The sequence below is a fragment of the Lepus europaeus genome, chromosome 4 (assembly GCF_033115175.1).
Source record: "Lepus europaeus isolate LE1 chromosome 4, mLepTim1.pri, whole genome shotgun sequence".
NCBI classification, from domain to species: domain Eukaryota; kingdom Metazoa; phylum Chordata; class Mammalia; order Lagomorpha; family Leporidae; genus Lepus; species Lepus europaeus.
Genome location: NC_084830.1, coordinates 69,265,427 through 69,280,056, shown reverse-complemented (window position 1 = coordinate 69,280,056; position 14,630 = coordinate 69,265,427). Strand labels below are relative to the sequence as shown.

The 14,630-nt window shown below is 44.3% G+C and overlaps 1 protein-coding gene across 4 annotated transcripts in view; it reads left to right on the top strand.

The window, feature by feature from the left end:
- The window catches only part of LY96 (lymphocyte antigen 96), a 51,238-nt gene that overhangs the window by 20,602 nt on the left and 16,006 nt on the right, over window positions 1-14,630 (top strand). Inside the window, exons 1-3 of one of the 4 annotated variants that reach the window (XM_062188341.1) lie at window positions 2,827-2,897; window positions 5,258-5,413; window positions 11,898-11,987. In XM_062188341.1, coding sequence (XP_062044325.1) covers window positions 5,344-5,413; window positions 11,898-11,987 — 160 coding nt within the window. In that variant the 5' untranslated portion in view covers window positions 2,827-2,897; window positions 5,258-5,343. Of the gene's footprint in view, window positions 1-2,630; window positions 2,898-5,257; window positions 5,414-11,897; window positions 11,988-14,630 lie in introns of those variants that run through there. The other 3 variants (XM_062188339.1, XM_062188340.1, XM_062188342.1) reach the window with 3 other exon arrangements.

Here is a 14,630-nt window from a genome sequence, read left to right as displayed (position 1 = left end):
TCTCTGCCTTTTGCATTTCCCATAAATTGGTAGTTGGATCTTGGAGCTTCAACAGGGTGAGGTTTGACTATTTGGATGACTTTATATGTTGGCCCTAGGATCATGGCTCAAAACAACAGTAAACATTATATTGCATAGTGCCTGGAGGTCTGGGGCTGGGGATGTTTAGCTGAATGTTCTAGCTCAGGTTCTGTTATGCGGTTGCAGTTAAGACATCAGCTGGTGCTGCTATTATCTGAAATTGGGCTAGGGCAGAAGGAATTGCTTTCTTTTCTTTTTTTGCCAGACAGAGTTAGACAGTGAGGGAGAGAGACAGAGAGAGAGTTATAGACAGTGAGAGAGAGAGAGACAGAGAGAAAGGTCTTCTTTCCGTTGGTTCACTCCCCTAATGGCCTCTATGGCCAGTGCTGTGCTGATCCAAAGCCAGCAGCCGGGTACTTCCTCCTGGTCTCCCATGCGGGTGCAGGGACCCAAGCACTTGGGCCATCCTCCGCTACCCTCCCAGGCCACAGCAGAGAGCTGGACTGGAAGAGGAGCAACCAAGACTAGTACCTGGCGCCCCAACCAGGACTGGAACCCAGGGTGCCAGTGCTGCAGGTGGAAAAGTAGCCAAGTGAGCCACGGCACAGGCCTGAGAAGGAATTGCTTTCAAGGTGGCTCACACATAGGACTGGTACTAGCTTCTTGGCAGTTTCTTGCCATATGGGTTTTTCTTTAGGGCTTGTTGCTTCCCCCAGAATAAGGATCTAAGAGAGCAAGGTGGAAGATCTGATGTCTTGTATGTGGAAGTCACACCCTGGTATTGTACAATACCCTATTGGTTTCACTGTCAAATTTATTTGGTATTCGGGGGAGTTCACAAGGATGTGTACACTAGGTAGGTAAGGCTCATTGTGGAAACTGGCTACCACCATGTTCTTTCATTGAGAGGTGCGCATAATGTCTTTTTGTCTCCCTCTTTGTGATATTAGCAACCATTAGAGCTTGGTGGCTAAGTCCAACTAGTTCATTAATGTTGCAAAATGATTACATTCTACTATCCCCCTTTTCATTTATTAATTGAAATACTCTAAAAATAGAGATAAGGGTTCAAGAAGGCAAGATAAACTTGGCCCTTTCCCCCTATTTAGTAACTCAGTAGTTCAGTTTATATAGAGAATTCAGGATAAATGCTAGATTCTTTTCCTTTATTTACCTGTTTTAAAAATAGAATTGGCTTCCTAGCATAATCTGATGATCATTAGACTTAAAAAATTTATGACCCCGTGGATTTAAATATATTTGATATATTTCAGTTTATTGCAGTTAAAATCTTAGTAAATCTGCACATGTTACCTTATATGGAAAAAGGGGTTTTGCAGATGTATTGAAATTAAGAATTTTGAGTTGGATTATTGTGGATTATCCAGCTGAGTTCAATGTAATCACAGGGTCCTTTCCAGAGAGAGGCAGGAGATCAGGAGAGAAGGTGCTGGGAAGGTGGAAGTGGAATGTAAGGACTGCAGGTCTAGAAGCTGAAAATATCAGGGAAAGAATTCTCCCCCAGAGTCTCTAGAAGGAAGCAGCTCCTCCTCCTTTAGTCCAGTGAAACTGATTTCAGATCCCTGATTTTCAAATTTGTAAGAGAATACATTTGTGTTGTTTCAAGCCACTAAATTTGTGCTAGGTTGTTATTGCTGCAATCGGAAACTAGTAAACACCCTTCTTTGGTCAGTGGATCCCTCTCCAAATTGGTAATCTAATAGGATAAGGTGTTCTGGTCTCATCTGGTACATTATCTGCCCCAGATCAGTAATCAACAATGGAATCCTAGTTTCTTTTAGTGGAAATGCTATTTTGAGATCATTGGGGGTATTCTTGTTTGCTTTTTTTTTTTTTTTAATCCTTTAAAACTTAGTTTTAAATTGTAAAAAGACAACATAAAATTTACCATCTTAACCAATTTTAAACATACATTTCAGTAGTGTTAACTATATTCACATTGTGCAACAGATCTCTACAGCTTTTTCAGCTTGCAGAACTGGAACTCAAACACACTGAACAATACCCCCTTTTCCCTCCCCTGGATTTGTGCTTATTTTTTTTTTTTCTTTTAAATGGAGAAGCAATAGTTTTATGATAAAACCTTTTACCAACATGATTGTTTTCTATTAAACGTGCAGATTTTTAGGCCACAATTCCTTGCCATTTTGGGCAGCTATCTCTAAATTGTTTCCTATAAAGAATTTCAAGTAGTAAAGTATCTAAAGGAATAACTTTTCTTAAAATGGAGTGAGTTTTTATATTAAAAACAGCTTTAGCTGGTATCAACTATCTGGGGTGGGGGGAGTCTGTTCTAGTCCCAGCTGTCCCATGACTGCAACCTGTTGCTCAACGGAGATAGTTTGTGTGACATCTTTCAGTTCAGATGTAGGTCCAGCTCTCTGGGCCCTGAGAATCTTGTATAAAGAACTTGTGGAAGATAACAGCAATTTACTTGTAAAAGAAGTGTATATGTCAAAGCTTAAAGGAGTTCTGTGGACTGGTTTTGTTACTACTGACTGGGAAGTGTTTTGCTTTGTTTTAAAACTCTGTTATTTGCCTCAAAAGTTGGAAAAGAGTACATCTTCAATCATTTCCTCTCTCCACAGGAAGTGCTAATATTTCACACAGAGCCACATGTGAAAAAGAGGAAACATTTGGAAGGGATCTCAGAAATCATGTGACTGATGACTCAGGTGAAAAAGAGTCTGATGACTAGTTACTGATCCTCTGTGCATTTTTAAAGTTTTGGACATATTGAATCATGTTCGCATTTATGGTTTTTTCTACCCTGATTTCTTCCATATTTACTGAACCTGGGAAGCAACACTGGGTCTGCAAATCTGCTGATGCAACTGTTTCATACACCTACTGTGGTAAGTAAACCGGCGACAAGGAGTCATTGTAACATCCACCATGTTGAGGGTCAGTTTCGGAAGGAACCTGCCCGCTGCTGTGTGGAGCACAGGAAATGTCTGTGTTGGAGCTGCAGCCGCTGCTGCAGCCAGCTTAGTTGCGGGGGTGTGGGGAGGAGCGACAGTCACTGCCGTGTGTGCGTCCTCTCCGCCGCTCAGAGAACCCCGGTGCCTCTCAACTGTGTGTGCTTGCCCTAAAAGTGCTTCTCTTCTTTGTAGCCAGCCGTCTCCTCCTTGAGCTCAACTTCCGGCTCTTCCCAGTTTCAGTGTAACTGCTTCCGAGCAGTTGCCTCAGCACCAAGACTTACTGGTTCTTCCTCCTGAGAAGATAGAAAGGGCCTGGATGCCTCCTGGAGTTGATGTCTGCTCCAAGCTCTGATGTTTGAGGCCTGTGGGAATCATCTTCCTAATTGGATGCTCTGTTGGGCTGTGTGATCCTGAGCAAAGTGTACAGCCCTTCTGTTTTCCAGTTATTTCCGCTGAAAAGTGGAAGTGATTTGAGAGCCTGTTTTATAAGGGTTGTTGTGGGGTAGCTTTTGGCAGAGGGTCATGTTGAAACACTAATACTGACTACTTTTAAAAAAATTAACAGTGCCCTAATGCTAACAACCAGGCCCATCTGTGTGTCCCTCCCCCAGCTTCTTGTTAACAGATGTACAGGGTCTGGAGGCACAGCCTCATAGCCTGAAAATGTCCTGGTTTGGTGCTTCCCACTGTGTTGCTCACCATGGGTTGGCTGCCATGTTTAGCCCACTAGCAGGCTCAGGAAGGTTTAAAAGGTTACTCCCCAAAGTACAGTCTCAGGAAGGTTTACTTTACTTCCCAAAGTACAAGTTCTTTGAGATTCTTTTGGAAGGAAAAAGAATCTATAGCCTGGCTGGTGCTGCGGCTCAGCAGGCTAATCCTCCGCCTTGCGGCACTGGCACACTGAGTTCTAGTCCCGGTCGGGGCACCGATCCTGTCCCGGTTGCCCCTCTTCCAGGCCAGCTCTCTGCTATGGCCTGGGAAGGCAGTGGAGGATGGCCCAAGTGCTTGGGCCCCTGCACCCCATGGGAGACCAGGAGAAGCACCTGGCTCCTGGTTTCGGATCAGCGCAGTGCGCCGGCCGCGGTGGCCATTGGAGGGTGAACCAATGGCAAAAAGGAAGACCTTTCTCTCTGTCTCTCTCTCTCATTGTCCACTTTGCCTGTCAAAAAAAAAATTTTTTTTTTCAATTTTATTCCATTTTTGGAGTGTGTATTGACTGTCTTGGGAAACACACTGGCAAATGCTAACGTAAAGTTGATTCTGAGGTGGAAGAACAAGATATGTGTAGGGCAGACCTTTGGCACATCAGTTAAGCCATTGGGACACCCATATCCTGTAATGGAAGGTCTGGTTTGAGTCCCAGCTTTGTTTGTGATTCCAGCTTCCTGCATATGTGCACTTTGGGAGACAGCAGGTGATGGCTCAAGTAGGTGGGTCCCTGAGACCTGTATGAGAGTCCCAGGTTGAGTTCCTGGCTTCTGTCTTCGACCTAGAGTTGTTGGCAGGCATAAGAGTAGGTAGGAGATCTCTGACTCTGTCTTTCTCTGTCTCTTTGCCCTTCAAATAAATTTTTAAAAATGTATTTAAAATATGAGAAAAAAAGGAACAAGATTTGTGACCGGTCATGTACTTGTGGCCTTTCTTCTATTGTGGATTGTTCTGAATTCCATCTCTACTTGTCTCCAAACTCTCTCCCTGCTACGAGATCACTCTGCAGTCCCCTCTTCTGGGAAGATGCCTCAGTCCACTTAGCCCCCGCTCCCATCTCCTCCATTTGGCTTTTTTTTTCCACATTGCATTTCTGCCAGTTGTCACATGGTGTTTATTGATGTAACATTTCATACTGTTTAGCTTTTAATCTTTCAGAAACAATAAACTGATTTGTTTTTTGATTTGGTTTTCTGAAGGAAAATCTTACCTCTTGCTCTCTAATGTTTCAAAACCCTATGGTCTGTCCTGCTACCCCCCTTAACAAAAAGACTGTTGGGAGCCAGTGTAGCACATATCTAAGCAGGACTCTGCCATCCCCACTACCACATCGCTCTCTCCCCTAACGGAGAAAACCCAGTGAGCCAAACAAAAATGGGTCACCTGTGGGGAGCACCGATTGCCCCAGCTATTTTTGTGAGGGTGTTGGTGACAACCACAACCTGATTCAGTCCCGGCTGTAAGGATGGTGTTCATGAAAAAGAAGAGGTGACTTTTCTTTTGGCCAAGGTCTTGGGCACACATGTTTATAGTACCTTAGTCACTTCAGGCTGCCGTAACACAAATTTATTCTCTCATATTTGTAGGGGCTGGAAATCCAACGCCAAGCTGTCAGCACAATTGGTTTCTCCTGGGCCCTTATCCTTGGCTTGCTAGAGAGGTTATGGTGTGAATGTTCTTTCCCAGACACATGTTGAAATGTAATTGCTGTTGTGATAGTATGAGGAGAGGACCTTTAACTGGTGAGTGGGGCATGAGGGCTATGATCTCATTGCGAGAGTGGGTTCCTTATAAGAGGATGAGTTTGGTGCCCTGCCTGTCCCTCTTGCCCTTCTGCTCTTCCATCATGGGATGATACAGCAAGAAAACCCTGGCCAGATTTGGCACCTGGACATGGAACTTTCTAACCTGTAGGACTGTGAGAAATAAAGTTACCCAGTCTCTGATATTTGTTACAGGCTAAGACATTTGCACATGGCCTTTCCTCAGTGTGCACACAGCTCTGGTGTCTCTGTGTCCGGATTTCCTCCTCTTATACGGATTAGGATCCACCCTAACAGCTCCATTTAACTTAAACACAACTTAAATGGCTCTGTCTCCAAATATAGTTATACTCCAGGGTACTGGGGTCAGTAATAATCTGTGAGGGAGCAAGAGTAGAAGCAGGAGAGCTGTTGGGAGGCTATCTGATGAGAAGGGATCAGATTCTGGAAGGAGTCTGAGATGGAACCAGTAGGATTTGCTATCTGATAGGATGACCCTCACTTCCAAGCATGTGTCCCTCCACTCAATACACGTCAACCTCTTTACCAGCCCTTCTATTGTACTTCTACTATTCTCTAAAATATCCTCATCCTTCGTCTGTTTCATGCAAGTCTTTTGAGGTCCACCAAAGTCTTATCTGTCCTAAAGTGCCTGTTGAATTGAGTTAAATCCAGTTAGTAAGTCTTTACTGGGGCTGGTGTTGTGGCACAATGGGTTAAGCTGCTGCCTATGATGCCAACATCCCCTGTATGAGCACTGGTTCGTGTCCTAGCTGCTCCACTTCTGATCCAGCTCCCTGCTAATGGCCTGGGGAAAACAGTGAAAGATGGCCCAAGAGTTTGTGTTCCTGCCACCCATGTGGGAGACCCAGATGAAGCTCCTGACTCTGCTTCAGCCTGGCCCAGCCCCGGCCATTGTGGCCATCTTGGGAGTGAGCCTGCAGATGGAAGATCTCTTTTTCTCTCTATCTCTCCCTCTCTCTCTCTAACTCTTTTAAATAAATAAATAAATCTTTTAAGAAGGAAATATTTATTGATTGCTTTTATTTAAAAGGCAGAGAGAGGGAGAGAGAGAGAAAGTGAAAGTGTGCCCATCTACTCATTCACTCCCCAAATTGATTGTAACAGCTTAGTCTGGGCCAGACCAAAGCCAGGAGCCCAAAACTCCACCCAAGTCTCCCACATGTGTGGCAAGGACCCAGCTACTAGGGACATTACCTCCTGCTTCCAAGGGTTCACATTAGCAGAAAGCTGGAATCAGGAGTGGAACTGGAATTTGAAGCCAGGCACACCAATATAGAATGTACGCATCCAAAGTGGCATTGTAAGTGCTACACCAAGCCCTTTCCCATCATCCAATCTGTGTTTTGATTGAAGAGCTTAATCTATTTGCATTTAAAGTAATTATTATTTTTTAAAAAATATTTATTTATTTGAAAGAGTTACACACAGAGAGAAGGGGATACAGAGGAGGAGGAGGAGGAGGAAGAGAGAGAGAGAGAGAGAGAGAGGTGATCCATCTGCTGGTTCACTCCCCAACTGCCTGCAATGGCCGGAGCTGCACTCACCTGGAGCCAGGAGCCAGGAGCTTCTTACCATCTCTCATGTGGGCCTTTGGCCCAAGGACTTGGGCCATCTTCTACTACTTTCCCAGGTCACAGCAGAGAGCTGGATCAGAAGTGGAGCAGCCAGGACTCAAACCAGAGTCTATGTGGGATACCGACACTTCAGGCAGCAGCTTTAACCATTAAGCCACAGCGCTGACCCCAAAAAGTAATGAGTTATAGGGAAGAATTTATCATTGCTATTTTGTTAGTTGTTTTGTCTTGTAGTTCTTTTGTCTATTCTCTCTTGCTGATTTCATTGATGTTTTGTTATTTTTTTTATGTGTGTATGTTGCTATGCTTTGATTGCTTTCTCTTTTTATTTTGTGTAGTTTTTATAGGTTTATTTATTTTTAAAAATTACTTTGGTGCTTACAAAAATATAACGGTCTCTTTTAAGCTCATAACAACATAAGTTCAAATACATACAAAAACTCTATCCTTAAACACCCCACCCCCAACTTTATGTTATTGTCATAATTTACAACTATTTGACCTATGCATCTTCTAATACATTTTGGGTTATAGTTATTTTTATACTTTTTTTTTTTTTGACAGGCAGAGTTAGACAGTGAGAGAGAGACAGAGAGAAAGGTCTTCCTTTGCCGTTGGTTCACCCCCCAAATGGCTGCTACGGCTGGCGCACTGCACCAATCCGAAGCCAGGAGCCAGGTGCTTCCTCCTGGTCTCCCATGCGGGTGCAGGGCCCAAGCACTTGGGCCATCCTCCACTGCCTTCCTGGGCCACAGCAGAGAGCTGGACTGGAAAAGGAGCAACCAGGACAGAACCGGTGCCCCAACCGGAACTAGAACCCAGGGTACTGGTGCCGCAGGCGGAGGATTCGCCTACTGAGCCGTGGCGCCAGCCTATTTTTATACTTTCTTATGATATTATGATATTGCTGTTTAGAATTCTTTTGTTTCAACTTGAAGAACTACACATAGCATTTATTGTAAAGCAACTCTAGTAGTTATGAAGTCCTTCAGCTTTTGTTTGCCTGGGGAAGTATTTATCTCTCTTTTCTTAACAAATTATTTATTTATTTGAAAGTCAGAGTTATGGAGAGAGAGGGAGAGACAGATAGAGATCTTCCATTCACTGGCTCACTTCCCAGATGGCTGCAACAGTCAAGGCTGAGCCAAGCTGACGACAGGAGCTTTTTCCAGTCTCCTGCAATGGGTAATGGACCCACATGCGTTAGCAGGGAGCTAGATGGGAAGTGGAGCAAACCGGACACAAACCAGCAGCCATATAGAATGCTGGCATGGCAGGTGGAGGCTTCACCCACTATGCTACAACATTGGCCCCTCTGTTCTTTTGTCCTTTTCTGTCCTTTTTTTTTTTTTTTTTTAAAGATTTATTTATTTATTGGAAAGGCAAAGATACAGAGAGAGAAAGAAAGATCAATGAGTCAATCTTCCATCTACTCCCTAAATGGCTGTGATGGTCTGGGTAGGGCCAACTCAAAGCCAGAAGCCAAGAGATTCTTCCAGGTCTCCTTTTGAGAGTGCAGGGGCCCAAGCACTTGGACCATCTTCTGCTGCTTTCCTAGGTGCATTAGCAGAGAGGTGGATTAGAAGTGGAGAAGCTGGACTTGAACCAGCACCTATATGGAATGCTGGCACTGCAGCCAGTGGCTTTACCTGCTATGCCACAGTACTGGCTCCTGTCTTTTGTTTTTAAAAGAGAGTTTTGTCAGATATCCTTGGTTGGCAATTGTTTTCTTTTGGTACATTGAATACATCATCCCACTCTCCTGTGGCCTGTAGGTTTCTTTCTTTCTTTCTTTTCTTTGAATTTGGATTTCTTTCTTCTTTCTTTTTTTTTTTTTAAGATTTATTTATTTATTTGAAAGTCAGAGTTACACAGAGAGAGGAGAGGCAGAGAGAGAGAGAGAGAGAGAGGGCTTCCATCCGCTGGTTCACTCCCCAGATGGCTGCAATGAATGCAGCTATGCTGATCTGAAGACAGGTCTTCCAGGTCTCCCAAGCAGGTGCAGGGGCCCAAGGACTTGGGCCATCTTCTGCTGCTTTCTTAGGCACATCACCAGCAAACTGGATTGGAAGTGGAGCAGCTGGTACTGGAACCAGCACCCATATGGGATGCTGGCGCTGCAGGCTGGGGCTTTAACCCACTGTGCCACAGCGCTGACCCCTAATTTTTTGTAGTTTTTCCTCTTTCTCTTCTGTGTCTTACACTCTTGCAGTGTGTTTAAGGAGCTGCTTGATAATGTCCCATACTTGCCCTACGTTTTCTTCATTCTTTCTTGTTACTCTTCTGACTGAAGAGTTACAAGAGTTTCCAGTTACCTGTCTCTGAATTTACTGATTCTTTCTTTTATCTAGTGCGATGTTGAATTCCACTAGTGATTTTTAAATTCAATTACCATGTTTTTAGCACCATGATTTCAGTTTGACACTTTTAAATGTTTTCTCTCCCTTTGTTCAAATTCTTACTTTATCCATGCATTGTTCTTTTGACCTTAGTGACCCTCTTTTTTTTTTTTTTTTTTTTGACAGGCAGAGTGGATAGTGAGAGAGAGAGAGAGAGACAGAGAGAAAGGTCTTCCTTTTTGCCGTTGGTTCACCCTCCAATGGCTACTGCTGCCGGCGCATTGCGCTGATCCAAAGCCAGGAGCCAGGTGCTTCTCCTGGTCTCCCATGAAGGTGCAGGGCCCAAGGACTTGGGCCATCCTCCACTGCCTTCCCGGGCCATAGCAGAGAGCTGGCCTGGAGGAGGGGCAACCGGGATAGAATCCGGCACCCTGACCAGGACTAGAACCCAATGTGCTGGCACCGCAAGGCGGAGGATTAGCCTGTTAAGCCACAGCGCCGGCCTTTTTTTTTTTTTTTTTTGAGTGACCCTCTTTTTAAACAAGATTTATTTGGGCTGGTGTTGTGGTGTAGTCATTAAAACCCCCTCCTGCAAAGCCGGCATTGCATATGGACTCTGGTTTTTGTCCTGGCTGTTCCAATTCCGATCCAGCTCCCTGCTAATGGCCTGGGAAAATAGCAGAGGATGACCCATCCTGCAGATGGAAGCTCTCTCTTTCTGTGTCTCCCTCTCTCTAGCTCTTTCAGATATTTGACTGGTAGAGTGACACACACACACACACACACTCACACTCACACACACTCACTCACAGGTCTTGAATCTCCTGATTCACTCTGCAAATGGCCACAATGGCTGGGGCTGACCCAGTCAGGAGCCAGGAACTCCATCCAGGTTTCCCACTTAGGTGGCAGGGGCCCAGGTACATGGACCATCTTCTGCTGTCTTCCCAGGCACTTTAACAGGGAAATGGATTGGAAGCAGAGTAACCAGGACTTGAACCAGCACTCTGATAGGGATGCTGGTGTCACAAGCAGCGGCCTAACCCACCATGCCACAACACTGGCCCCATTGCACATCTTTATGAGAGTTATTTTAAATTTTCTGTCAGGTAAATCATAGAATTCCATTTTCTTAGGATCACTTATGGAGATTTATCTTTTTTCTTTGCTTGGAATATCTCTCCCTGATTTCTCATTTTCCTTGATTTTATGTGTTGATGTCTTTGCATTAAACAAAAGAGGCATCTCTCTGTTGTCATGGATTGGTCTCATGGAGGAAAAGTTCTCCACCAGTTAGCCTGGCCAGATATTTTGGGAGCCTCCAACAACTCTTTCCCTCCCAAGGAGAATCAGGCAGCTGTAATATTTGTCTACTCATTTTTTACTGAGTTGGAATGGGAGAGTAAGCCATGGTATCTACCAGTCCAAGCAGCTATCTCCTCCTCCAGGCAGTTAACTATACCTGACCCGTCGGAACACCAGGACTGCTGAGACAATCACTGGGGTGTTAGGGTTCCCCAGAGAAGTTGAGATGGTGGACAAATGGATCAGCTCTTTCCCTCCCTAGCATAAGCTGAAAACTGGTATTTTACCTCTACTCACTCTGTGCCAAGCAGAGGGGAATACCAATGATGTCTGCTGCGCCATCATTCTTCCCTGGGTGGCTGCACTGTGCCACACCTGTCAGAGCTGTGAGATTGGTAAACTAGAAGTCAGCCCTCTGGCAACTCTATTGGAAAAGCTGGGGTGCTGAACATGCAAACCAATTTATTCCCTCCCCTGGGGGAAGTTGGGAGGTAGGAGATAGCTATCTGAACATGTTGTACTGTCCTGGGGTAAAAGTCTATGGAGAGGGGCAGAGTTGTGGTAAAGCCACCACCTGGCAAGACTGGAATTCCATATGGGCACAGCTGCTTCACTTCCTATCCAGCTCTCTGCTAATGGCCTCGGAAAGCAGTGGAAGATGGCGCAAGGGCTTGGGCCCCTGTATCCACGTGGGAGACCTGGATGAAGTTCTTGGCTCCTGGCTTCAGCCTGGCCCAGCCTTGGCCGTTGTGGCCTTCTGGGGGAGATGAAAGATTCTGTCTCTCTCTGGGGAGTGAACCAATGGATGAAAGATTCCCTCTCTCTCTTTCTGTCCTCTCTCAGTAGCTCTGACTTTCAAATAAATAAATCTTAAAAAAAAAAAAGTCTCTGGAGAGAGGGTGTCCCAAATTTCCCTGCCAGCTTGGATGAGTAATTTAGTGTTCTGCTGGGGTTCAGAAGCCTTTCAATTCGTTTCTGATGTTTCACAAGGGGAATTTGTCTGTAAATTTTATCTTTGTGGGTACAAAGGGAGTCCAGAGCCTCCCATTGTTCCCTGTTGCAGATGTTACTCCCCTGGAGAGAGATTTTTAACCATACTCAAGTTTTCCCAATGGCTTAATTTTAGTGCAAAGGGCATCTTTTGGGGACTGATATTCAGAATACTATACTTATTGGAAATGATGTATACTAATTTATTGACATTATCTTTATTTCATTTAGATAACATGGAAATCCCTATTTCAATTAATATTGAGCCCTGTATAACACTGAAGGGAACCCAAGGTTTATTGCATATTTTCTACATTCCAAGTAAGTCCAAATTTTTGTTTTTGTAGATCAATTAAAGGTTCAGGAAATAGCAATGATGAATAATTGTTTCTAAGTATATGTACATTAGTTATCTATTACTGTGTAACATCATCATAATCTTAGTGGCTTAACATGTTATACATTTGTTGTCTCGTAGTCTTTGTGGGTCAGTAGTCTGGGCCTAGCTTACCTGTGCTGTTTTAGGACCTCCCAGAAGGCTATAATCATGATATTGGCCAGGATTGGGATCCATTCTGAAGGCTGAACTAGGGAAAGATCTACTTCTAAGCTCATGTAGTTGCTAGCAGTGTTCAGTTTCTGATTAGCACAGGAGTGTTGACCTGCTCCATTTCCGGCCTGGGCCGGTTCATCCATCCTTAGGCAACTTGGTGGTCACCAGCTCCCGAGAAGTCACCACATTGCCGAACTTAGTGCAGACACCCTATCGGTTTAGCACTTGACAGCGCAGAACTCCTGGGCTCGAGTGAGCCTCCAGCTTCAGCCTCCCGAGCAGCTGGGACTATCGGCACGGTGTGCTCCACCGTGCCCAGCAGCGTTGAGTTCCTGAATCCTTCCTGTTGGCAGTCCGTCAGTTCCCGTCGCGAGGGCTTTTTCAGCATAGCTTCTTGCTTCGTCAGAGCCAGTAAGGGAAACAGTGAGAAAATAAAATGAACGTTATAACCATTAAGTAGCCTCATCATGAAAGAGACCTTTGTTGTATTCTGTCGGTTGGAAGCAAGTCACTGGGCCAGCCTACACTCATGGAGAAGGGACTACACAAAGACATGGGGGTAGAGATGGATACAACTTGAGATTTCCAACAGCCTCACAGGTATATCCTTCACCAATGATTACCTTTTCTGCTGATAAGTAAAGTTGGGTTTCCAATATTCCTAGATCTGTGTGTGAGCAAGCCAGAATAATTTTTTTTCCCTTGAAGATGAGCTTCCTAGGGAAAAATATGATAAAATGAAGAGGGCAATGTGTGTGTGTGTGTGTGTGTATTTTTCTATGACTCTACTTTTTATTAGCTTAATGAAAAACTAAAGGGAGCAGTGGTGGGTAACACTGGCTACATCTGAGTCTGTGAAAACAGAATGGTCAGCCAGCGTTTGTTTGTTGTGTGCAAGTCATGGGATCCCAGGAAACTTCAGTTCTCATCATCATCATCATCATCATCATCATCATCTACATTCTAGCTTAGATTTGGTGCTTGCTTTCTACTTTACAAAAATACTTTTACGTAAATAAGTTTAAAGGGCATTTCCCCTTGATTTTAGTATCCAGATTACAAAAAAAAAAAAAAAAAAAAAAAGCTAGCCGAGAATTCAGGAAAGATAGGCAGTGAAATTGTGTTTTACTTTTACCGAATCTAATTATTCAACCTGTATTTTGACACTTTGCCTCTGCATTCACTTATTCATTTAGAAAATACTCAGTAAATAGGCAGTTTGTTTCAAGTGTTGTGCCAGGCACTGTGAATTCATTGGTGAGACATTCCCTTGATCTTTAAGAATCTATCACTACAAAAGGAGACAAATGTGCAGATAATACAGTATGATGAATGAAATGATAGCAGGAAGACTTGGTGATAATCCAGAGCAAAGAATGATTAACTCTGTTACGTCTTCTTGGCCACTGGTAAAAGAAATAACCTAAATTTTTGCCTAAGACTCTACAATTTCTTTTTTTTTTTCCCTAAGATTTTGATCTCTGGTCCTGATATCTTTTGCCTTGGATGTTTGGCATAAGTAAGGTTTGCATTTAAAAAAATATCGTTTTCAAGTGCCTATTGCTCTTAGAAACAGGAAAAAGTTTGTGTTTTTCCAGGCCCAAATAACAAAACAATATGTCATCTCTTAGGGTTGTCTGAAAAGTAGTCAGCAAGAAGGAATTAGATGTTAGAGATTTTTTTTTTAATTTATTTATTTGAAAGTCAGTTACACACACACACACTCACATACACACACACACGGAAAGAGAGAGAGAGAGAGGTCTTCCATCTGCTGGTTCACTTTCCAGATGATTGCAACGGCCAAAACTGAGCTGATCCAAAGCTAGGAGCCAGGAATTACTTCCAGGTCTCCCACCCAAGGACTCAGGCCATCTTCTACTGCTTTCCCAGGCCACAGCAGAGAGCTGGATGGGAAGTGGAGCAGCCAGGTCTCGAACCAGTGCCCATATGGGATGCTGGCACTTGAGGCCTGGGCATCAACCAGCTGCACCACAGCGCTGGCCCGTGTTAGAGATTTTTGAGGGGAGATGAACAATACAGGGAGAGGAGACCAGAGAAGCCATGGAGAGTGTTCAGATTGAGATGCAGGTCTGATAGCTTTGCAAACCAAGAGGGAAGGAAGGAGGATCAGGGAGGATAATCATCAGACCAAACGCACGCCTGAGATGCATGGTCCATGGAAAGCCGCGGAGCAAGGACTGCCTGTCCTGAGAGTCCTGTGACAGCCAGGGCCCTGTGGTAGTTGGTCATTTTAGGGGCAGCCTGCAGGGTATGCCAGACAGATCTGAAGGCATGGCAGCTGCAGGCTGTCTGCTAACTACCCCCCTGACAACACTTTCTTTCGCAGGGAGATTTGCCACAAATTCACAGCCACCATAAACACGTTAATCATTCAGTAAATATGACAG